This window comes from Triturus cristatus, chromosome 3_2 (genome assembly GCF_964204655.1).
Source record: "Triturus cristatus chromosome 3_2, aTriCri1.1, whole genome shotgun sequence".
Taxonomy (NCBI): Eukaryota; Metazoa; Chordata; class Amphibia; order Caudata; family Salamandridae; genus Triturus; species Triturus cristatus.
Genome location: NC_140584.1, coordinates 970,719,263 through 970,745,510, shown reverse-complemented (window position 1 = coordinate 970,745,510; position 26,248 = coordinate 970,719,263). Strand labels below are relative to the sequence as shown.

General features: G+C 46.7%; 1 protein-coding gene across 12 annotated transcripts in view; it reads left to right on the top strand.

Moving 5' to 3' along the window:
* The window catches only part of NF1 (neurofibromin 1), a 1,956,660-nt gene that overhangs the window by 1,629,990 nt on the left and 300,422 nt on the right, over nt 1–26,248 (top strand). For all 12 annotated transcript variants that reach the window (XM_085649550.1, XM_085649547.1, XM_085649544.1 and 9 more), the window contains 3 exons: nt 13,201–13,301; nt 17,451–17,593; nt 18,123–18,169. In XM_085649550.1, coding sequence (XP_085505676.1) covers nt 13,201–13,301; nt 17,451–17,593; nt 18,123–18,169 — 291 coding nt within the window. The remainder of the gene's footprint in view (nt 1–13,200; nt 13,302–17,450; nt 17,594–18,122; nt 18,170–26,248) is intronic.

Genomic DNA, 26,248 nt, shown 5'->3' with positions numbered 1-26,248 from the left:
TATGCCCACTCTTTATGGGAAACAGTTGCGCAGGTGCTGTTACGGGTTCCGGAGGAGACCCGGGCCTTTCTCCCAAGCGATATCGAACAGGCGAGATACCTCCAAGTTCACCATTCGTTGTGGGCAGAGCAATGTCATCAACAGTGGCTATTCGACGCCATTTCTGGATGAGGACTTCTGGCTTTTCTGGGGATGTCCAGGTGTCCCTTAAGGACATGTCCTTTGATAGAACCCGTCTCTTCGGAGACCAGGCAGACATGGTTGTGGAACGATTTAAGGACTCGCAGTTTACTGCCAAGTCCTTGGGTTCTCTGTGACCACTCATCTCCCATCTGGTTATCTTCCCTTTTGTGGCCACGGAAGAGAATTTTAGCCGTGCCAGCCATATCCCAGCCACAAGACTGTGCAAGTTCAGCAACCTGTGTTCGGCAGTGAGCGCGACTCCTTTTGAACCCGGGGATCAGGCTGCCAAAGGTCCAGTCAATCCACTCCCACACCGTCCACCCTCTGCAGCCTCAAAACCTTCCTAGTCCTGCCCTTCAGGATCATGGGCAGCCAGTTGGAGGTAGGATCAGCTATCACTTGTACAACTGGCAAACCATCGCATTGGACAAGTGGGTTCTTCAGATAGTCCGGAAGGGCTACCCTCTACCTTTCAAGACTACCCCTCCCTCCATGCCTCCGACTTCCGACCGGCTGACGGACGACCACCTGACCTTCCTTCATGAGGAAGTTGGGGCTCTCTTGGCCCATGGAGCCATAGAGAGGGTTCCAGCAGCAGAAGTAGGCTGTTGTTGCTATTCCTGCTACTTCCTGGTCCCGAAAAAAGACCAGGGCCTTTGCCCTATCCTAGATCTGTGAGCCCTCAACTACTTCCTCAAAACGGAAAAGTTCAAGATGCTTACTCTGGCTCAGGTCTTGTCTGCCCTAGACCCCGGAAACTGGATGGTAGCATTGGTCTTGCAGGATGCCTATTTTCAAATTCCCGTCCTGCCTACTCATCAGCGTTACCCGCGGTTCACGGTAGGTTGTGAGCACTTTTGGTTCACGGTGCTCCCCTTTGGCCCTTCCAGCGCCCCTCGGGTGATGGTGGTCACGGCTCATCTGTGCAGATCAGGGGTGACAGTCTTCCCCAATCTCAAAGACTGGATGTTGAAGGTGAGCTCACCCTAGGCTGTTGTTTCCCACCTCCAGACTATGGCAAACTTCCTGCTTTTCCTGAGGTTCACTATTAACATGCTGAAGTCACACCTGACTTCCTCTCAGACTCTCCCTTTCATCTGAGCTATTCTGGACTCAGTACAGTTTTGGACCTATCCTCCGGAGTGGCGAGTCCTGGATATTCAGGCTACAATACTGATGTTTCAGCCTCTATTTTGGATTTCGGCGAGACTGACTCTGATGCTGATGGGTTTCATGGCCTCCTGCATCCTGCTAGTGACACATGCCAGATGGCTTATGTGGGCTCTGCACTGGGACCTTAAGTTTCAGTGGGCGCAGCATCAGGGGAAGCTCTCTGACATGGTGCAGATTCCAGAGGGAACTGCACAGGACCTGCAGTTGTGGCTGACCAACAGTGATTGGGTCAGAGGCAGATCCCTCTCCCTTCCCCAAGCAGATCACACAGTAGTCACCGATGTGCCTCTCCTGGGATGGGGCAGTCATCTGGGAGAGGTGGAGATCAGAGGTGTCTGGTCTCTGGCAGAATCCGGACTCCACATTAACTTGCTGGAGCTCCGAGCGATTTGCTTGCCATTGAGGGCTTTTCTTCCTTCCATCAAGGAAAATCTGGTTTGGGTGTTCAAGGACAACACCACTGCCATGTGGTACTGCAACAAGCAGGGCGGGATGCGTTCAGGGCCACTTTGTCGGGAGGACCTGCGTCTTAGGACCTGGCTAGAACAGCAGGGCATATCCCAGGTGGTTCAACACCTGGCAGGTTCCCTGAAAGCCAGGGCAGACAAACTCAGCAGCGATGCCTAGCGGATCATGAATGGCATCACCATCCGTAGGTGGCGCAAGGTCTCTTTCAGAAGTGGGGAGAGCCTTGGTAAGATCTGTTCACCTTTGCCAAGCACCCGCAATGTCAGCAGTTTTGTGTGCTGGAGTTTCCAAGGCGGCTCTCGCGGGGCAAGACATTATCTCTAGTGCAGCTGAGATCTTCTGTACATCTTTCCACCAATGCCACTCCTGTTGAGAGTGCTCAAGAAGATCAGGAGCGACTTGGCCCCAAGTCATTCTTGTGGCTCCGGACTGGACACAGAGAGTCTGGTATATCCTGAGCTTCTCCAGCAGAGCATCGATCCTCTGATCAGGCTGCCCCTTCAAGAGGATTTTCTGTTGTAGCAGTAGGGGAGGGTCCTCCACCTGAACCTGTTAACACTATGCCTTCTTGTGTGGATATTGAGCTGCGACAGTTGACCGCATTCAACCTTCCTCCAGAAGTCTGTAATGTGATTTTGGGGGGCAGGTGTCCCTCTACCAAGACCGTGTACGCATGCCGGTGGCAGAAATTTGTAAATTATTGTACAGAAAGGTCTATTGACACTATTTCTGCTTCCCTCTCTCAAGTCCTTCTCTTTATTTTGACCCTTGCCCAGCAGGTCTCTACTCTAAGCACTCTTAAAGGGTACCTTTCGGCCTATTCTGCCTTCTTGAGGCTGTAAGACCAACCCTCTTTATTTAAATCTCCTATTGTAAACATATTTCTTAAGGGGCTTGTACATATGTTCCCACCTGCTGCATTCCTCATGCCTCAGTGGGACCTTAATTTGGTTCTCAGCTTCCTGCTGTGCGCTCCGTTCGAGCCTCTGCACAATTGTCCCCTCCAGCTGCTTTCCATCAAAACAGTCTTTTTAGTGGCAATAACTTCTGCCAGGCGGATGAGCAAATTGTAGGCTCTGACATCCAGGCCGCCTTAGCTGACCATCTTCTCTGATAATTTGGTGCTTCTCACTATGGCCTCTTTCTTACCGAAAGTGATAAGACCATTCCACATGGGATAATCAGTCACCTTGCACACTTTCTATGATCCTCCGCACCCCTATAAAGACGAGGAGCGACTCCACCATCTGGACCTGAAAAGAGTTTTGTCGTTCTACCTTGACCGCACTAAAGAGTTCCGGTTGGACAATCAACTCTTCATGGTGTATGTTGGCTCAGAGAAAGATTGTGCGGTGCAGAGGAGGACTGTCTTGCGATGGGTCATTATCTGCATCACAATTTGCTATGCTATGATCAAAAAACAGTTTCCTGAAGGCCTAAGAGCTCATTCCACCAGAGCTAAGGCTGCAGCCATGGCATTGCAAGGTGGGTGTCACTGCACTCATTCACCAAGCCCTACTGCCTGGACAGTCAAGTACACAAGGATGGCATTTTTGGCCGCTCTGTCTCATGACTTTCTGATCTAAACTTGTCCGCAGTCTCTCCTCTGGGGATGGTATTGCTTGGGTATCTATTCTAAGATATGTAGTCTGCCGCTAGATGTCTCTATCAGATGGACAAGTTACTTACCTTAGGTAACGCCTTATCTGGTAGAGACATAATCTATGCATTGATTTCTTGCCGACCCACCCATCCTCCCCACACTGCTGACAGGGTTTTAGGGTCAGGGCTGATGTCTTTCATGGCCCTAGTTGTTGTTAAAGACACCCCTTTCAGTGCACTTCATGGCTCCGCGCTCCTGGGGTGGAAATTTGTGAAAAGTAACTGATGTCAGCACGCCAGGGTGGCGCTTATATAGGTGACGCGGATGGCACTTCCGGGCGCCGATGTCATGTGGAGCCGACCAACACCACCTTTCAGCACGTAAGGGTATTGCTCGAGCAAAAGTTTCCGGATCTAGCCTGATGCCTGGGATATTCTAAGAAAAGAAATCGGCGGCTAGATTATGTCTCTACCAGATAAGGCGTTACCAAGGTAAGTAACTTGCCCTTTAAGGATCTAGTGACTTGGTATACTGTAAAAAAAATAGAAGTCTACAAGAAGATATATTATACATAGGCTTTCCTGTTTTCAGTTTCTAGTTTTGGTAATTTCTGGTGGGGTTTTTTCAGTTTTTTCAATACCTTAAAAAACAGTGGTTATCAGTGGTTACACATTATTGCGTCATTAAAAACAACAGAAACAGTGTTTTTCCGGTGTTTATGGAATTTTAATTTAATTTTAATTATTGCTTGCTTTCTGCACTGATAGTGCATGTGTATAGGTAGTGTGTGCACAGGGTATATGAGGACCAAATACATTTTTACTGCACCAGAATGGACTTTTAAGTCAATAGCATTCTTCATTAACTCTGAAGATTGTAAAGATGCTTTCAGCAAACACTCTAGCAAGTGACAAGAATCTCTTACAGGGAAGCACTTCAGCTCAGGTATCGATTTTGACAGGACATCATACAACTTGTTCATATACGTAGCTGAATTACTGCGAATACAAACAATATCACTCCAATCTTAATTGAACTTGGTAGGAACTTTTTTCAGCAGCATTCCAAGTGACACTGTGTTCCATGTTTACCAAACGACTGGTGTCATGTTTTCACCACTATCCCAGATGCTTGGTGACAACATTCGTTTCACACATACCTGTCACTACATCTTGCATTGAATGTTTGAAAACTGGTCTGTTTGGCAATTCACTTACAATCAATACTGACTCACTAGAAAGGGGGACAGATGTATCAAAGGACTTCACCCATTCTCTGTCTGTGGGTAAATGTGATGCTACATATTAGGAAAGATTCTAATTAATCCAGCCATTTCACCTATCAGTGAAGTCAAATGTAGCCAAAATTTCAAATATGATTTTGATATTTCCCAATTCTCTACAGTTTATAAAATAACTAAATAAGACCTAAAAATGCATCTAAACACTGCATCTTTAGACCAAAGACCACAAACCTAAAAAAAAGCAGAAGGAAGAAGAGACAATGTTTCAGTGACATCCCTAAACAGCAAAACTCAAGCAGAATAATGTTAGCCCAGTCTATCTTGATACTACCTTGTATAACAAAGTTACATTGTATTGGCCCCTTAAGGACGAAATAAAAATGACTCTTTCACTCATCTTTTCCTTTCTTTGAATGGCACTTAGTTTGTGGTTGCAAAGGTGTTTTTTCAGTGTTTATATGATTACACCAGTGATGGCTATTTTCCTTTCGGTGGGGTTTTATCAGTTATTATAGGTTTAAACCTAAAACCAAATAGCCTAATTATACATCTGATAGAGACTACTAGCCACAGATTCCTTCACATAGAATTATCCCCAGGCGTGAGACTGGATCCGGAAACTTTTTGCCACAGCCTCCCTGCGCGCCGGGGCGACATCACGCGACTCCGCCCAGGCATCATCCGCGTACGTAACGTCAGCGAGGTCACATAAGACCCGCCCGGCGCGCCCACATCTGTTTTTTTCCTTTTCCGCGTGCAACGCAGATCCGTTCCTTGCTGCGGGCCTGTTCAAGGCCCTCTTTCTTCCATTCTTTTTGGTGGAACAGTGTGCAAATGCCTTCTGCACTTTTTGTGGGCGTCTTATGTCGCGACGGACCCTCACCTAATTTGCATGTGGTGTTTGGGGGAGGATCACGGCACCCTTGATTGTGCGGCGTGCCAAAAGTTGAAGCCGAAGTCACGGAGGGAGCGCCGAATGAAACCTCTCTCGGCGTGTCTCTCCAGGTCGACGTCCTCCCCTCGGTCTGCTTCGGCGGACGGCTTCAGGTCTGGCCGTGGTCGTCGTCCTCGCCTTTCTCCGATGTCACGTGAGCGTCACTCCCCGGTGGGTAAGTTTCGCAGTTTGTCCCCGGGGGCCGGTTTCCGGCCTACCGGGGGTGTAGACTCTCCGCGGGTGATGTGGCCCCGCGTGTCGTCCTATCCACCGTTTCCCGGTGTTGGGGCATCGAAGGTCCAGATGGAGACTTACGCGGCGGCTTTGCAGGCCTCGCTGGTGTCTCCTCCTCCTTCCCCTCCTGGGGCGTCGGCAGACCCCTCGCCTCGCGCAAGGCCCTCCGCGGTGCCGCCGGTGGCTCCGGCACCGACTGGGTCGGATCCAGGCTTGGCGGATGTGGTGTGTTGGGGTGCGGCTCCTCTGGGGCACCTCCTTCAGGTCACGGCGTCTCTGCCTCGCCGCAAACTCCCGTGGGGGTCCCTGTTGTGTCGCGGCAGGTCGCCGGGGCTCCGGTCGCATCCCCGAGCCCCTCTCGGTCCCTAGGCAGAGTGGTCCTGTCTAAGGCCAAGGTGACGCCGCTACGGCGCTGGCAGCAGCTGGACAGTGCGGAGCCACAGGGGTCGGTGGACTCTATTCATCCCGTTCCAGGTAGAGGTTGAGGGCGGACCCCTCGTCCCTCTCCGGGCCCCTCTCGTACCTCCTCACAGGCAGCTGCCTCATTGGAGGGCGAGTCCGAGGTTGTATCGTCCCTGGCGCCGTCACAGGGGTTGCCGGGCGACCATCGCCGCCTTCTGGGCCGCTGCCGGCAGAGGGCCTCTGCCCCTCCCCGGGCCCGTCCCGTTCCCCCACGCTGGTGGTTGCCTCGGCGGGGGTCGGGCCGGTGTGGCTCCAGCTCTGCTCCGGTCCCCGCTCCGGTCTCCGGTGTGGGGTGAGTTGGAGGTCCCTTGCCCGGTGATGCCGGATGGCGCCAGTGTCCTGCCTCAAGCAGCGGACTCTACGGCTCCGCGCAGGGGTCGTACCGCAGATTTGTCTATGGACGCTCCTTCTCCGGAGGCCGGCTGCATATTGGTATTGTCCTCCCTGGAGACTGGTTGCTGTGTGGTGTCCTTTTCACCGGCGTCGAAGGGCGGCTCCCCGCCCTTCCTGAGGCAGGGGTGTTAGTCGGAAGAGCGGAAAGTCCCTCATTCTTCGGCTCCTCCTGACTTCCAGGTCTGGCCCTTGCCCGCCCCGCTTGGCCTCGGGGACGGCCGCCTTAGTTTGCAGCCGTCTCCCACGGAGGAGCTGCTTTCTCCGCCGCGGCGCCCTACGGATGCGGGTGCGGCCTTCGCTCACGCGGTGTCCACGGCTGTGAGCATTCTACGCATGGGTGACCCGGTGGCTCACTTTACGGTGGATCATCTGTTGGAGGTCCTCCACCAGGGCTCTGGTGGGAGGGAAATCTTGCTTCCCTTTGAAGGTTCGCTCCTTTCTGCCTTGACGGGGGCTTGGAGGCGTCCTGCCTCCGGGGACCCGGTGCCTCCGCATCTTCTGCATCAGCACCTTCCGACGCCATGTGACCCGGCGTGCCTGTCCATTCACCCCTCAGGCGCCAGCCCCCTTCTGCGAACTGCTTTTCCCTCCCTGCCGCCCCTGTTGGCTCCGCCGTCCAGAGAGGCCCGCTGGCTAGACACCTGGGAACGCAACATTTTCGCCTCGACCAGCGCCGCCCTGCGGGACCTTAACACCTTGTATGTGCTGGCTAGGGCCTCATCCTGTTTGTGGGACTCAGCTGAGTCTTTGGGGTCTGCAGCATCTCAGGAGTCTGCTCAGGTGTATTTTCGGCACCATGCATTGGATGGCCGGGAGCTTGCGGCGTTTATTCTCCGCTCTGGACGTCTCTGAGGCGCTGGGTCGAGCCATGGCTTCCTCAGTCGCCCTCCGTTGCCATGCTTGGCTTCGGAACGGCGTCTTCCCCAAAAATATTGGGAGAGGCTCATTGAGCTCCCATTTGATGGCAGTCTGTTGTTTCATGCCCCGGCCGACTCTGCCATCCAGAGTCTCTTCGCAGGGCTCCGTCCTCCTCCTCCGTTCCCTCCTCAGTGACTTCTGAGTTAGGGTTGCTTCTGGGCCTTCTTCGGCCGGCTGTTATGGTTGTGGTTGTGGAGTATGTTTTTCTGGCTGTTTACGTCCTTCCTTGGGTCTTTGGTATTGTTGGCTGCTGGACGGCCCTTTTGTTGTTGTGTGTGAGTTGTGCAGGAGTTGTTGCGCAGACTTGGCCCTGAGATTGGGCATTCTGCTTTGCTTGGGCTGCTGTCAAGCCTGTAGCGGAGGTGCTTTTTTTTCCCCGTGGTTCTTTTGTTTCTTCCTCTGCTGCGGAAGTTCTTCCAAAGAGGGTTCCCATATCTTGGGACTTCACGTGCCCTATGTGGGGTTATGGTAGCGGTCATCTGGCTTGCGCTCTGCTGGAGGGTTCTGGTCGCCTTCGGGTACCTGTTCTCCATGGTGTTTACGTAGGTTGCTTTTGCTTCCTGAGGTCATGTGCGCGGCCACTCGTGGTGGTGGCCCGGGCCTCCCCTCCTCTCCCTGCTCCCGTTCTGCGGTCTGGGATGTCCCTGTGTTCTCCTTTGCCAGGCGTTGCCTACTTGGCCTTCCTGGAGACTCGGGCTGTTCTTCGTGCTTCTGGCCTTGACTGCCGGCATTGTTCTGGCTGGCAGGCTGCTCTCCATCTGGAATGGGCTCGCCTTCTTCTCCTTAGTTTCCTTGGGCCCTCTAGGCTTCTTCTTCTTCTTCTTCCGTCTTCCTGTCTTGGCATTCGGCGGAAGCTATGTTGCCTTGCCTCCTACGTCCCCTTGGGGTTAGTGGGGTTCTGCTGGTGGGGGTTCCCTTGGTCTGGCAGGGGCGAGGTTCTACCTGGTCCACAGATCTGGTCCCCTGTGGGGCCCTCTGTTCTGCATTGGCTGGTGGGGTCCTTTCACAGACCCTCCTTCCCAGGGGGTATTGCTAGGGTATCTATTCTACGTGAAGGAATCTGCGGCTAGTATCAGATGTACGAGTTACTTACCTTCAGTAACGATGTAGCTGGTAGAGACGATTCTAGCTGCAGATTCCTTCCCGGCTCGCCCTTCCTCCCCTATTCTGCGAGGACCCTTGGGATGGTCTTCGGTACTCTCCTCCCGGTGGGGGGCTGTGTCTCCTGTGAATGCCTTCCTTGTTCTTGACGGATGGCTCCGTCTGGGGGCGGTTCATTCCTCCTTTGGTCCTTAGGAGGATGGGGTTACGGTACTCCGGAGCCCTGCTGCTCTGGCTGCTCCAAGTTTGGGGGGGATTGCTGTCTATCCCTGTCCTCCCTCCCCTCCTTCCATTGCTATCCTCTGATTAAGGGTCATCTGGCCTTGTCTTGCCCTTGTCCCTTGTGGGTGGTTACCCTCTAGGTTAGGGTGGCTTGGAGGTTTGTTGTCCCTGTCTGTCTTGGGGCTGGTCCCATTCCTTGCTCAGCATGAGGGGGTGGGCTTCCTCCGTGTGCCATGACTTTTATGCCTGTTCTTCCCTTTGGGGCACAGGGATGGGAGGTTGTCTATGTGCGGGCAGGGTGGCTGCGCAGGTTTCTGCTTGTTCTTCTTTCTTTCCCTGCCCTTGATGTCTGCGGTCTTGGCACTACCCTGGTGGTGGTGTTAGTCACCGTGTCTTTCCAATTTTTCTGCTTTTTGCACACTGTTTCCATGCTCCCACAGTTTTGTATCTGGTGGTTCCGCGTTGTGGTGCGGAAAAGTTTTCCGAAGAAAACTGACGTGGGCGCGCCGGGGCGGGTCTTATGTGACCTCGCTGACATCACGTATGCGGACGACGTCTGGGCGGAGTCGCATGATGTCACCCCGCCCCCGGTGCGCAGGGATGCTGTGGCAAAAAGGTTTCCGGATCCAGTCTCACGCCTGGGGATAATTCTACGTGAAGGAATCTGCGGCTAGAATCGCCTCTACCAGATACATCGTTACCAAAGGTAAGTAACTCATACATCAGTAACTTTTCTTTATTACATTTTGTTTCTTTTGTCACTTGTTCGCTGATTATTGCAGGATCTTCGGACAACGGTAGAGATCTGGTAAGGCTAGGAACTGAGGCATACGGTCCCCCACCAGCTCCTTCTCTCTCGCCTGGCTAACATTGGTGTCGGTGGCCATGTGTGGAATTGGTTAAAATCTTTTTTAGAGGATCGGACTCAGCAGGTGTGGATGCCGCCTTTCTCCTCGACAGTGAGGAAGGTGGCTACTGGCGTTCCGCAGGGATCCACCCTGAGCCCCCTGCTTTTCAATATCTACCCTACTCCTTTGATTTTTTTGGCAGAAGAACTTGGTGAAAAAATAATGGCCTACGCGGATGATACTCAACTTCTTTTTACTTGGAAGGATTCTGATTTGTCTACCGTGTCCGCCCAGAACTGCCTTTCGGCTGTTTTTAAGTGGCTGGCCGCTGCGCATTTAAAATGTAATGAGGACAAGTCTGAAGTTCTTCTGTATGGACAATTTCCCCCTGATTTTAGATCATCTCTATGGCCTTCAAATCTCCCACGCCCGCACTCTGTGGGCTCTCCCGCAAAAAATCTTGGGATCTGGTACTCGGAGGACTTACGGTTCACTTATCAAATCAATAAACTGGTTGGCCAGTGTTTTGGCACTCTCAAGGTATTGAGAAGATTTCTCCCGTTGCTACCTCAGTCAGCCAAGGAAGCTGTGATTCGTGCCCTTATTCTTTCTCGGCTTGACTACGCCAACGCTCTGTATTTGGGTACCCCAAGATACCCAATTAACAAATTACAGACTATTCAGAATGCCGCGGCTAGACTCCTGTTTAACATCTCAGGACGGTCGAGCGTCAAAAAACATCTTTGTGACTTACACTGGCTGCCAGTCCTCCAAAGAGTGCAATTCAAATCCCTGATTTTGGCCCACCGGCGCTTTGCATCATACTGGTCCTCTCTACATCCAAAAGCGGTTCGCCTTCTATACTCCTAACAGACTGTTGCGCTCCACCACCTTGCGCCTAGTGACGGTATCACGCTTCCATAGGGCCCGTCTGGGTGGCCAATCTTTCTCAGTGAAAACAGCCATGGCCTGGAATGCCTTACCTCTGAAGCTGCGCGTCATCCAAGACCTTAGGCTTTTTAAAAAGCAACTGAAAACTTTTCTTTTCTCTGGGGCACTCTAATGTTTCCTCCTCAAGGTTCTGCATGCAGCATTCGCGCCAGGACACTTTTTAAGTATTATTGCGCATTATAAGTACTATATAACATAACATAGAAAAATCCCCTGTAATGGCTCCAAAAAAGTTAACGTTCCAGAAAACAGTACCATCTTGCCAACCTTTGGTAACTCTGATATATGAAAATAAAAACTGGGGTTATGGCTTTATTGTTTAGCAGAGGTATTATTTAGCTTATATATTGACCATCGTACTATTATGATCCCATTTATGTGCACTCCCTAACTGTTATATTTTTACCCTCAAGTTTCTTGCAGTAAGCAAGAGGAAACTTTTAAAACCTCTAGTATTTTGTTTCCTAATGGAAACTAATTTCTTCTCAAATTTTACTCTAAAAACCATCCAGCATAACAGTTAGAAGCCCATTTTTGCCTGTAAAGGCCATTAAAGGTCTGGCACTTGGGGGAAAGAAAATTGATGACACATGTTTGTCACCCTCCCCACCCCCCCAACACCCATACACTCATTCTCTCATGCACACACACACTCACACAAATTCTCTCTCTCACATACTCACTCTTACATTCATATGTGTTCCTTGACAGGACTCTTTTAGAAAAGCATAGGAGAATACACCCATGTCCTCAGTGAATTGAAGCATTCATATAAAAAAAAATAAGGACAAGACTTGCTCTCTCTAACAAGAGTGGAGCTAGATCTCTTATCAAAGTTGTTTGATAAAGTGTTTTGGGAGTACATTACAAGTCCAGGTCCCATCAAATGGTGTACACTGATTGTGGTGCCTTCCATTGGTCAGTTTGTAATTGAAAAGCAAGATCCTGATCATTATGACCCAAATGCTTGAACAGTGGATCTCCTGCTTCCTTCACCATATTGGTATAACAGTACAAATCTGTGTCTGCCAAAGTTAAATAGCTTGGCAATACCACATAGCACGCTATTGATCAGCTTATGGGCAATCTCCCTGATGGATGAGAGTTGAAGTGAATGTGTGTATATGACAGTACCACAACTTAATGTCATGGTTCCAGTCATGTCTCTGCAGGTAGCCATAGTGACTAGGGGCCATGAGGTTGTTCTTCCTGCAAAGCTAAGTGCAGATCCTCTTTGGGCATCAGTATGATATTTGTGAAATGGGAAGGCGGTTGGGAACCCCTTTCCTAAGTCAAAGCAGTTCAATGCAAATCAAGGTTGATGTGGCAGACCTAACTATCGAGTTAATGCATGACCTTGTAGCTCTGCTACATGGCACAACAGGTTTACTGTCATGATTACAGTTCATGGATGGCTCCATTGGCTGGGAGGATGGAGCCACTATGAATCCAGGATGTATATGTCTGTGATAAGGTCACTGACTTTTTCTAAAGGGGATTTAGGATGTGATGCCTTGACATTCAAATTGTAGCTTGAGAAAGTCCCCTACTTCCACCCCTTGACACAGCAGCCGTGAGGCCATCAGAAGGCTTGACCTTGCAGAAACTGAGGTTCTGTCATAATCGGAATATTACATTCATCTGAATCATATAACTTGCATTGGTACCAATTTGTTTCTTTCCTTGCAAAGCATCATCTATGATTGAGATGTCAGAGATGTAGCCTTTAGCTTCTCCGATTTTTGCTTAGTCAAGACTCCCCACCCTAATTTGATACACATTGCTGACTTAATCATTCAAAGAATGTTAGTTCCGATGGGTAGTTTTGTTTCTTCAGCAGATTTTTTATGGAATGTCATCTTTCCTGCTCAGTCCTCAAATTGTCTGGCACTTACTGGGTAGTGATAAGATTGGGTGATGTGGGACCAATGATGTGTACTCTATCATCAGTTGTTGCACAATGTTGGTGTACCACTTGGGGCATTAAGTGACACCATCTTGCCTCGTGACCACATGTAAAAGGATCCTAGGGTACAACCTGCAACTGGAATATTTCAAACATTTAAAAATATCTGTGGAGGGGACACAGTACCCATCCAAAAAATGATGCTAATGGTATATAATTTGTTTTTATCGGTCTACTAAATTGAATCATGCACCTTTCAAATATAATTAAATGAAAATAAGTTTGTAAAGTTAGAAAATATTCATTATGCAGTTCTAGGTTATAAGATTCATCTTTTTAGATACTGTTCAGTAACTATTCTAAAAAAGGTAATGAACATTGAATTTGTAAAACACACGTTCAGGCATTATGCCTAATACACAAGCCATGTTGACACCATGTCTATAGTATTGCAAACAAAACCATTTATTTTCTTCTTCCTTGTCATGTACAATAAACCGCATTGAAGTGTTGAAATGACTGTGCGACATATGTATGATCAACCTCTCTTTATTCCAACAGGCTACATTGGTAAAATACACTACAGATGAGTTCGACCAAAGAATTCTTTACGAGTATTTAGCTGAGGCCAGTGTCGTCTTCCCTAAAGTTTTTCCTGTTGTGTAAGTTGTTTGTTATTTATGCACCAGATATCTCTTTTTTTTTAAACTGCTTGTCCAAAATAGAACATATGAATTACTACTGATTCTGTTTTAGCTGGAGTATAGAATGCATTCTGTTTAGATTGTCTAGCAGTCATTGTTAGAACTGTGTGGTTGTACTGCACATAATTGAACCTAAATGGAATTGGAAAGAGTTAGACTGGCATCTCCACCTTGGGCATGAGTTTATGTTTTTAGTGTTCCGTGTTTGTGTGTATAGTACAGGATACATAACTGATAATCATGTAATGTAATCCTATATCTGCCATCATAGTGTTCTAGTAACATATACCATGAGGCCGACCAATATAGTAGCTCATCAGTTCTGATCCTTTTGACTTCCACTGAATCACATCTGGAAGTCAAGGATCCCCATGTACTTTCTACGATTTGAACCTCAACAATATCTTAAAACAAAATGCACAATCTCGGCTCATCTGCTTTCCTCTGCAGCACTATGTTTAATTATGAATGACTACACAACAGTATGAGATCCAGATTGTAATCCTAAATCAACAGATAGTCAAGAGAAACACAAGTTCTCAGCAGAAGTGGTGGAACAGAAATAGTAACTGAATTGACGTTGGACTCAAACAACTATTGGGCTTCATAAGGATAGAGATGTAAACAACCGAGTTCATCAAAACCCACCTTGATCTGGGTTCTAACACTATCCTAATCTTACTGGCCATATCAGTGGCTTTTGACAATGTGTGTCAATCCTTTCTCTCCAACCACAAGCAAGCAATCTTACTCCCCCCCCCCCCCCCTTTTACATCTGGTTTTTGGGAGGTCATCTGTGGTGTCCCACAGGGCTCAGGCCTTAGGCTGTTCCTTTTCAAAATCTATCTGGCTCCTCTTGCTGTTATCGTGTTAGAGTGAGCTTTTAACATGGTATCTTACACTGATGATACCCAATTAAAGTTTGCCTTTAAACATTTTGATGCTTCGTTCTCAGCCAACTTTGAGGGCTGTCTTTTGGCAGTAGCTAGTTGGATGTATGAAAGCTGCCTCTGCCTAAATTCAGAGAAATCCCAAATCTTGATCTTCAGTCTCCTTCTGTACCAGACCTGACCCACCTATGGCTGCCTGCGATGGGACACCCCTTCGGCCCCATCTACCACTGCTAAGAACTTGCGGGTCAAGCTTGACAATGGCCTTACCTTTTGTCATTGCTACCGCAGGAGTCTGGTTTTTCCGAATGAAAACTTTAAGGAAAACGCTAAAGTTCCTGCCAGAGAACGCTAGAAAGATCATTGTTTATTTTTGATAACATCGAGATTTGACTATGCTGATGTAGTGCTTCTGGGTGCTTCTCAAGCACTGCTTGAAAGACGCCCACGAGTCCAGAATGTGGCCGCGAGACTTGTGCTGCATGTCTCCAAAAGGCAATTAATTCAGATTGGCTTAAAAAGTCTCCACCGGCTCCCTGTTAAGCAAAGAATAGAATTCAAAGCCTTGACTTTAATGTTCCGAGCCACTCAACGAAAAGACCCTGTGTTTATCTGCGATAAAATCAAGATATATCTTTTTCGCAGAGCCCTGCACTCAGCCGACTCATAACTTACTCTGCATCTCTAAGATCAAACAGTCCAGAGCTAGTTCTCTTTTCTGGCCCCGAAACTCTGGAACCTCTTACCAAACTACATTAGAGGTGCCACTTCAGGAAACCCATTTAAGAGTCCCCTTGATACCCCCCTCTTTAGAGAGATCTAAAGCTGATACTGTCTCATCATGCCTTCCTCTTCTGTGCCTTATTTCTCACCTAGCGTTAAGATGCTCCTTTTTGGAGCAGCTGTTTTGTACTTAATACGTTTTTCATCCATTCAGTTACTCTGCTGAAAACTGCAGGCATGCCCTCTTTCCCAAACAAGAAGTGTATGGGTTTCCAGTCTGGTCGGCATGTGTCTGACCATGTAGAGCAGTGGATGGAAGAATGTGTAGCCTAGAAGGGCCCTTTTGGAAGTCTATCAGTGTATACATGTATAGCTCACTGCACAGGTAGAACACCGACTCTATGTGTACATGTGAATGATTTTCAAGAAAATTGTAAGCAATTTAAGTGTTTTTACTCAGAAACTGGGCGTATTTTAATGTTAACAGTGACACAAGCTCAGACCTGAACAAGCAGTCCGCTTCTGATGACATTTTAAAATGCTTTATTGATTTTATTAATACATATATCAAATGCTTCGAAGGCAATACAGTAGACTTGTATTATTATTTTGTATTTCATGAGACTATTATTCTCAAAGGAAGAATCAACTATATCTAGTTATTTAGCTCAAAACGCTTATGATTATTGAGAGAAAATAAGGGTTAGATGGCATTTGGGTCCTGAATAGGCATTGCCGACCGCATCGGTCCATGAACCATATCTTGAGAATTGCTGTAGTATCATGTTTCCAGTTTGTATTAGATGTTTACTTTGAAGCAGCTAGCCTGAAAAAGGTTGTTTTTCAAACGGGGGAAATGCTAATTGAAAACAAAGAAACACCGAATAGCACCGTTTGTTTGTCCGTGGAAAAAAGACAAGAAAAATTCCTAGGAAGTTAAAGTAGAATTTTAGAAAGAACACCCTTTATGATTTGTTAGTAAAACATTCTAATAAATTCTCGCTCTCGAAGATTCCTTGCAGGAGCAAGACTGAATCCAGAAAGTTTTCCACAGCTACACAGATTATATCACCAACACCATTGAAGGCACAGACAAAACTGCGTTACTCTGCCATAAGTGATATTCCACATATCTAAAGACATCCAACCATTGGTCTGCCAGTTCCTATTTTCTGCCCCTTCATTAACGCGGAATCTGGAGCCATCAAGATTTTAGTTTTCTTTGATTGTTTGCCAAATACTTTTTGGGGCATGGTCACCTCCAAAGTCTTCAAGTTTTAAGTCCTGCTGCAAGTGCCACAGAATAATATAGGTCATGAATTCTCACTCATACTGTTTTTGGTATCTGGACAATCTCCAATGCATCCAGAGGCAATTCAGGAGAGGGAAACAGTCTGTTGGTGGCTTTTATGAAGACCATACTTGTTGCCATTCTAGAGGAATTTCTTAGACCTTCCATCATCCGTGGGGCCTTTCTCCATCCAGGAAGTCCGAGAGAGCGCACGCCTATCTCTACCTGTCAAGAAAAGGAAGAGTTCTAAGGAAGGGACAGCATCTTACTTTGAACCAATTCTGGATCATCTGTTTTAAAATAAAGCACTACTCACTCTACTGCAGAGCATGTCCTGGGGATTGAGCAGGCTGTGCTTGAAGTTTTTGTCAGGACACTCTGGTGCTGCTGTTCCGGCCATTACAGCACCTCTGGAATGAGATTGTTGTTACATTAGTGACTTTGGCTCAGCAGACAGTGACTTAGGTTCCAGTGAAGAAAACAAAAAGTGAGCTCTAAAATGCTAGAATTAATCGGTCATTTTTCAGGGCTGCTTTCTAGTCCATTGTTTTGTTGCCCACAATGCCACATCAGATGGGAACCACACATAAACAAGTCAGCCTCTCCCAATAAAAACAGACCAGCTTGAAGGGCCAGGCGAAGACCCCTCTGAATAGCTACACAAGCAACCCATGACTGATTTCAGCATACTTTGGCCTCGTCAGGAAGATCCAACCTGACCCTTAGATTGTAATTAGAATGTTCAGGTTTTGTTTGTGTTTAATGAATAGAATATTTGTTAAACAATGGACAATTGTAAAGCTATATTGAGTGGTTTGGGCTTTCATGATGCTTAACCGATATTTCACTGGGACCTGTGAAATATTTTAATTATTTCACTGGAACCTATGAAATATGGATCTTTATGCCACAGTATTTTCTGCAATAAAAACTCCCAAACCTAGTATCAATTATGTAGTATCTAGATATCGCGTGTTCCCAGCTTTGTGATTTGTTTGAAAGCTATCAAAGCAGATACTACAGACAAAATGACAGCTCTGGCCTTCAAATAGCGTAGTCTTTTTTTTTTTTTATCAAGGAGCTTTTCTAATCTAACATTGTTTAAGAGGATGTCATAATAAGGTTTGTGTGTACTGTAATATTTGTTGTTTAACTCCTTCATTTGTAAAATTGCTGTGACCTTTCTTTTTTTTATTTGTGAAGGCACAATTTACTGGACTCCAAAATTAATACCCTTTTATCAATGTGCCAAGACCCTAATCTGTTGAATCCAATTCATGGAATTGTTCAGAGCGTCGTCTACCATGAAGAGTCCCCGCCTCTTTATCAGCCGTCTTACCTGCAAAGTATGTTGATTATTTCTTTTATGTAAAAGTTTATCTACTCTTCAATATCAGTTTAGATTTTCATTAGCATTCAAAGCTTTGACGAAATCAAATAGTTGTCACACTGGTATTAATGCTGTTATGTGGTTGCATTACAGTTTAGAAACATGCTTTTATGCACTTTTGAGCCATTTAGGTGTTGTGGCAATGCAGGTAAAAATGTAGAAAATTAGTGTGGTATACCGTGAGAGCATGGGATGTATGTGTTTTATGTATTAACATTACTCCTACTTGTAACACAGAGGTTTCAAAGACTGCTCATGTTAATTACAACAGTCTTAGTTTCTGTGATCTCACCATTTCAGACCTAGACTATATAGCCTGTTATAGTTTTCATGTGCTATAATATTGGTAATCAGTGCAATCCAAAAATCATGTGTCATCCTTTAATGATTAAGTGGATAACTTCAAGTCATATCATTTCCTTTCTCAGTCTTAACTATAACTTTGTAAGTGTTGAAAATGAGTAACATTGAGTTTGCCATTCCAGGTTTTGGATTTAATGGTTTGTGGAGATTCGCTGGACCATTTTCTAAGGTATGTATGCTAACCGTAAGTAAAACAAAATGTGTATGTTGTTAAGGTCTCTTTACAGTCCTACTTTCTATGCAATGAAACCCCAAAACTATGGACTTAGTACAACACCTCAATACACCGTTCAACTTTCAATACTGTTTCAGACATTACTAGAACCATTGAATGAATATTTAATATTAGCTCCTTAATATCCACCCTTTTCGAGGAACCCTGGTTTCAAAAGGAACTATTTGCATGCTTCTTGTAAACATCTGGTTAACGTATCTTGGATGTTTGGGAAGGGTAAGTCAACATTCTGAAGAGTGAGGTACAAAAAAAGAGAAATGTCTGTGAACTGCTTCTTTAATCAAGGACTGGGGTTTTTATTTTATATTTGCATTGGTTTGAAAGATTTACTAAGGGGATTCTGTAGCTTCAGAGTCACTGGTGTGACAGTCTTAAATGTCTTTACTTGTTTAATTCCCATTTAATTGAAATCTCAAACCATTTTGAAACTCTATAGTATGAAAAATGTAATCGGCCACTATCTTAATAGAATTTCTACATGAATGCTGTGTTGGTTCACCAGTTTTGAGCCTCTGCAGGTCTGTATGATTAATAGGCTTGTCCATGCCATTTGTTAAAGTCCCTAGAACACTTTGAACAGCTTTCCAGTCACGAGGTAAGGTGACTCCTCTTTTCGGTGTTAGTGCGCATGGGCTTCAACTCATTGTTATATCATTTTTTTTCTGCCATCGGGTTCGGACGTGTATTGCTGCGCTCCGGTTCGAAACCGTTCTTCAGGTTCCCCTTGGTGTGCAATCCACTCTACCCTCAATGGTATTGTTTCAGTAGACGATTTCCTGTTCTCCGCTTATTAGACCGATCGACATTTCTCTCCATTTTGGATCTGAAACCTCGTGGGCGGCTATCGGGCCTAGCTGCGTCGGGCCAGTCTTCTGCCGATGGAAAGGACTCCATTCCATATCAGTCCTGGGTGCCACACCAAGTACCCTCGCACCGACCTACACAGAGTTTGTAACTTATGCCTCTCTCCGGAGCACAAGGAGGAAGATTGCAAAGCTTGTAAGTCATTTCGGTCCTAGAAGACGTTATGCAATCATCGGGCACAACAACAAGAGATGCAGCGCCATTGCATCCAACACACTCGGTATATCTTTGGGGAAGAATCTGAACAAGAAGAGATCGAAGCATCTGCAGCAGTAGAAGAGGCCCTCTCCGCTCGAGAATCCTATTCCGAGCTTGATCTGGAGTCCCAAGATGTGCCTCCGGGACAGTGTGCCTTGAGTGCCGAAGACCCTTTGCCCCCTAAATCCTCTTCTAAAACTCGTGAGGCTACCGCACCACCTCTGCCTTCTGGCCAAGGTGCGCACTGAGACAGTGTTTCTGACACCCCACCTCTCGGCACCATAACAAACCGTCAAGCATTTCGGCTTGGGACCGAGTCAGCCGAAATTACCTTCGGATCTGAAATCATCAGGCTCCAAGGACAAATTTGGTTCAGAGCTGAAACGCTCCAATTCGAATCACAAACACGCTTCGGAGCAGAAACATAAAGACAAGTCGATTTCGACGCTGAAATCCAAGGTCAATGTTCTTGAGCCTCCAGAACCAATTTTAGACGTTCCTAAGGGCAAATTGGATCCCAAACAAAAGAAAATGTATAATAATCCTGATACTGAACCAATTTTGGCAAAAAATTCAGCAAAACACAAGCTTCCTGCAGAGGGCACTACTAATAAGATTCCCTTAAAGAAGGAGGACATGGGTACTAACCCTGTTTATCCTGCCTGACAACCCTCTCCACCATCACCATCTTCTCCGCAATTAATAATTGAAGATCCATTACACAAAATACCTCGGGGATCTCCACATACAGATCCAGATGTGGATCAGGGTGATGATGTAACTTATATGCCTGCAGGCCCATGGAATGATTACACCATTGACCCTCCAGTAGACAATGAGCCAGACCTTTATCCTACAAAACCATCACCACCAGATGATAATTTGGCTTAACAGCAGCTCATTGCCAGAGCAGCAGAGTATCATGGGGGCACCGTTACATAGAGAAACATTAGAAGAGGACTTTCTATTTGAAACACTTGAGTCCACACATAGGTCAAGTCAAGCACTCGCTATGGTTAAAGGCATGATGAGACATGCAGATGATATCTTTAAAGACCCTGTCAGAGCACGTATTTTAACTCGAAGGGTAGATGTTACGTTAATTGTTTTCTAAAGCGCTCAAATCACCCTGGGGCATCTCGGCGCTGCCTAGAAGTAGAATTCTGAGGATTAGAAAAACCAAGATAGAGAAAGGATAAGTCAGTTAGAACAAGAACGCTTTCAGCTGTTTGCTAAAAATGCTGTAGCTTGTAATTTTACGCAAAGCTGGGGGGAGCTCATTCCAATATCTAGGCGCGAGATATGAGAAGGCTCTACCCCCAGTGCGGGTGAGACGAATTCGAGGAACCTGAAGGAGGTCCAGGGTGCTGGATCCGAGTTTCCTACCGGAAGAATATTTTGAGAGTTTCTTTCGCAAGTGAAGGGGGCCTCTTTCATTCACCGCATTATATTTGAGACAACAGATTTTAAAAAAGGATCTCTCTTCTTCACTGATAGCCAGTGCAGTTTCCTGAGTAATGGAATCAAGGTGGAACCTGCAGGACGATTTAGAATCATTCTAGCTGCGGTGTTCTGTACTACTGGGAGTTTGGCCAATAGGGTCTCTCCCACTTCCGCCAACAAAGCATTACCGTAGTCCAGACGACTAATTACCATTGCCTGGAATAGGGTCCTGCGATGGGGGGTGGGCATGTAGGAAAGGATTTTTCGAAGTAGCCATAAGCTATAATAGCATGAACTGGTGGTGGCCGCGATGTGATCAGAGCCCGGTCCAATTTTAGACCTACGTTTTTTTACTGATTGTTTGGGAGTGGGGGCTGTGCCCAACTGAGCAGGCCACCAATCGTCCGACCAGATGTCCGTGGCTTTACCCATTAACATAACCTCCGTTTTTTCTGGGTTCAGCTGGAGACAGTTTACTGTCATCGAGTTTGAGATGGCGAGCATGCCAGTGGCAAAGCGGGTTTTGTTAAGCTCTGGGTTTGATCCGATGGTGAACATAGGCTGCGTATCATCAGCATATGAGATGATCTCGAAACCCAGCTGCTCGACAATCTTTGCCAAGGGAGCCATGTATATATTAAAGAGAGTTGGGCTCAGACAGGAGCCCTGCAGGACGCCCTTGTCGAGATGCATTTTTGCCGAGGTGTATGGTCCTAACATAAGTTTGGGTTCTCTCAGACAAGAAGTGTTGAAGCCACTTCAGGGCTAACCCTTGGATACCACAGGAAAGCAGTCTCTCCGCCAGCTTTAAATGGGAGATGGTATCGAAAGCTGCGGAGAGATCTAGAAGGATCAGTATTACTGAGCCTCCTGCGTCGATTGTCTGCCTGAGTGAGTCCATCACTGCCAAAATGGCGGTCTCTGTACTGAAACCTGGCCTGAAGCCCGACTGCGATGGATCCAGGATATGGTTACTTTCCAGGTAAGACCTTAGCTGTCGGTTGATAATACTTTCCAGTTGTTTACCCAGGAGCGGTAGTAAAGAGATGGGACGATAGTTGCCAAGGATTGAAGGGTCTGCAGTGTTTTTTTTTTGTAGTATTGGGCGTACAAACGCCTCCTTCCAGATGGTAGGGATGGTACCGGTTTGAATGGAATGGTTAAATATATCTCGGATTACGGGGGCACAGCTCGAGGCTAGAATCGCCATAGTTTTTGGCTGACAGAGGTCTGATGGCGACCTGGATTTGGCAGCAGGTAGGCCTTTAGCGACCTCCTCACTTGAGGTCGGTTCAAAGCTGTATAGGGAGCTGGTTACTATCTTGTCCTGCTCCTCTAATTTGGTAGGAGATACAAAGTCAGGAGGGACTAGTGGAAGAAAATTCTCGTAGAATTTAGCTATCTTCTCATGAAAGTAGGTCGCCAGGGAGTTATAAAACTCCTGGGATTCCATTGGCGACTGTCTACAGACTTTAGGAGAGACAAAGTCCCTTACTATCCCAAACAGGGTTTTCGGGGTGTTGCTAGCGTTTTCTATTTGATTAATGATGAACATATAAAATATAAACCCTCACTATCAGATCCTGTGTTTATTAAGGGACAATTACCTTTTGGCTCCCTAGTAGTGTCCAACAATCACAAAAGAGCTAACTCGCAAACCTCTGGGGATGCACCTCCCTCAGATAAAGAATCCAAACTTATAGATGCCACTGGAAAACGAGTAGCTGTTAAAGCCGCTAACCACTGGCGCATTGCAAACACGCTGGGCCTACTAGCTAGGTATGACAGGGCACACTGGGGTGAGATGGAGCAACTGCTCCAATATCTCCCAGACGAACACAAAAATATGGCACAGCAGTTAGTTGAAGAGGGGAAACTCTTCTCTAACTCCTCATTAAGATGTGCTTTTGACGCAGCTGACACAGCAGCTAGGGAGATCAATACCAGCATTCTCCTTAGAAGGCATGCATGGGTTCGTATCTTGGGGTTTAAGCCTGAGGTTCAACATTCCATTTTGAACACTCCCTTTGATAAAGGACACCTGTTTGGTCCTATAGTCGACCAATCCTTAGAAAAGATGAAAAAGGACACTGAAGTAGAAAATCCATGGGAACGCTCCAGTCCCCATCCAATAGAGGCTCCTTTCGCTGCTCGTTTTACACTGCAGGGTCCAAAACAACATCCTCAGATCCAAATGCTTCCTCTTACAAAGGTAACCACAAATCCTTTCCCTCTAGAGGTTTCTACAGAGGAGGATATAGAGGAAATAATTCTAAAGGTAGGGGTAAAGGCGTAACACCACGTAACCCCCCTTCCCCTATTAAACAGTGACTTATGCAGACTTCCCTCCGATCACTCAACACCTGTGAGGGGAATAGTTCAACAGTTTCTCCCCATTTGGCAATCTATAACAACCGACAAATGGGTACTAGACCTTATCTAACATGGTTGTCTTGAGCTCACCTCCAATCCACCAAACATTCTACCTCACATTCGCAAACTGTCGTCAGACCATTTGCAGTTACTCAAACAGGAGGTGCAATCTCTCTTACAAAGGGGAGCCATAGACCCAGTTCCAAGGTTCAGGGGTTTACTCTCTTGATTTTCTAGTTCCCAAAAATGACGGTTCCTTAAGACCAATTTTGGATCTCAGAGAGTTAAAACAGTACATACTGTCAGAACTTTTCCATATGGTGACGCTTCAACAGGTTCTTCCTCCTACAGCAAGGCAATTTTTTGGTCCATAATGGACTTAAAAGACGCATAGTTTCACATTCCCTTTCATCCAGCCCATCACAAATATCTCAGATTTGTGATAGGCAAACACCATCAGTTCAAAGTGCTTCCATTCAAAGTAACTACTGCTCCCAGGATCTTTACAAAATGCCTAGCAGTAGTAGCAGCTCATCTCAGAAGACAACAAATTAATGTCTTCCCCCTACCTAGACGACTGGCTCATCAAAGCCAACACACACCAAACGTTTTTACAAAACACCCAGACCACGCTACACCTACTCCACCAATTGGGTTTCACGGTCAACATTAAAAAGTCTCACCTACATTCTTCACAGATACAATCTTATCTAGGAGCCATTCTCAACACTCCCATGGCTCTAGCCTTCCCTAATGCAGCCAGAATTTCCAATATCCAAACTATATTGCTGCAGCTTCAAACCAACCAAACCTTGCCAGCCAGGACTTTCATAAGGCTACTGGGAATGATAGCGTCATGCATTGCAATAGTACCTCATGCAAGACTACGCATGCGTCCATTACAAGAATGCTTAGCACGTCAGTGGAATCAGTCACAGGGTCAATTAACAGATCTAGTGTTGGTGGACAGCCGCACCCATCGCTCTCTGCAGTGGTCTAACCCACAAAATGTATCAAAAGGGCCGCCTTTCATCGACCCTGTTCCAGAAGTCATGCTAACAGCAGACACATCTCTCTCGGGTTGGTGTGCACAACTCCATCATTACACAATTCAAGGTCTACAGGACAAAAAAACAAACGTCTCCACATCAACTATCTAGAGCATGGGTACTCACAAACTTTGTCGGGAGCCAAAATTACAGTGTGGTTTGTGGCCGAGGGCTGCACCAGTAGGGGCGGAGTCAGTGGGGGTGGGGTCAGTGGGGGGCGGGGCTAGAGTAAAAAAAATCAAACCTGTTTCAAAACATTAGACAAAGACATTTCAAAAGCAGATTCCTATTTGGAATTGCATCAAAGGCTTTGTGCTGCTGTTGAGTTGAGATTTATCGAAGGGAAAAAATGGAGACCCAAGTGGTTGTTAGTTGCATAAGATAAATAATCAAAAACTATGGCTTTTTTGTATATAATATTGAAAATGCTTCAGGTCCGAAATGATGAGACTGAAAGAATGAAAACAGTCGATTTGAACTGACAAAGGCTTTCTGAGCAGTAGTACTGCTGCCGAGTTGATATATATTTTTTTTCACCCTGAAGGCAAAAATGCCGCGCAACACCCCCCCCCCCCCCCAACAACCCCCCTCCGTCCCCCCCCCCGCCCGCCCGCCCCGGTAGCTACCCGTCTCAGCACCTGCTTTGAAGCACCTGGCACCACTAAAAGCCCTGCCTGTTATCTCGGGGAGAACAAACTCGCATAAAAAGTAAATTTCAGCTGATGATTAACTTACAATTGGTCACAAAATACGGCAACAGCGCCATCTACTGTCGCATTCACTTAAATTAATATGTAAAACCTAACCACCCGCAATAAATCGAAGAGAAATACATACATAACTCTTCTGCCCAAGTTTTTAAGCCCCCTCGAAAACCCCAAAGGATATCTTTACCTTTTGTGTCGGTGCATGAACAAGGAGGTCTAGCAACAGAAAACCACAAAATATGGGGGACCAGCAATAACAATGATGTCATCGGCATACACTTACTTCTTTCAGAGGCGAGCAGACGGGCCAATTGGTGCCAGGGGCCAGTGAATCTCGGCTCCGTTTCAGCTGGGCGCACACTGCTTTTACCGACGCTGTGGTGAGTCCGAGGTAGGTAGGTGAGGATAAGGGCAGATAAAGAAAGGCAGCAACTTGAGTGCCTTCTTTTAAAAGCCTCACCTGCCGCAACGCAAGCCTATGACGTCATGGCGGCAGATAAAGGCATGCGAAACACTAATTGACTGTGCATGCCCCTTTGACCTTTTCTCAACAAATGTGACCCCCAAGGAATTACAACAGCAGAATTGGTGCTGAGTTCCTGATTGCTGTTGTTTTCCATGGGGGCCGCAAGGGAAGGTCTGGCGGGCCGCAAGTGGCCCGCGGGCTGTACTATGAGTTCTGCCAATCTAGAGCTTCTAGCAGTGTTTCTAGCGCTGAAAGCTTTTCAGTCTCATCTCACAGGCAAAGTTGTCCCAGTCCGCACAGACAACATGACAGCAATGTACTATCTACAAAAACAAGGGGGGGGACACACTCTCTCCAACTGTCAAGCCTGTCTCAGACAATTTGCAAATGGGTAATCAATCACAAGATTCACCCTCTGACAGAACACTTCTGTGTGACTAATCAAATTGCCGACCTCAGCAGAACGAGACAGCAAATACATGAGTAGGAACTTCATCCCCAAGTTCTCCTTCCATACTTTCTACAATGGGGATACCCACAAATAGATCTGTTCGCCACAGTAGACAACGCACAATGCCCAAACTTCGCCTCCAGGTTCCCACACCCTCTCTCCAAGCGGAGCGCCCTATGGATGAATTGCTCAAGGAAATTTGCCTACGCTTTTCTGCCCCTCACACTCCTTCCATTTCTGGTTGGGAAACTCAGGCAAACGTCACTGACACTCATTTTGGTAGCTCCCACATGGGCCTGTCAACCATGGTGCACCACTCTGTTAGAGTTCTCAGTAGTTCCACATCAAAAGCTACATCTCACCTCCAGTAATGTTGACTTATGGGTCCACCCTTTGAACCACTACATAAGTGTCCTTTACAGTTTCTCTCTTGGAAAGTTGAATTCCTCATTGCAATTACTT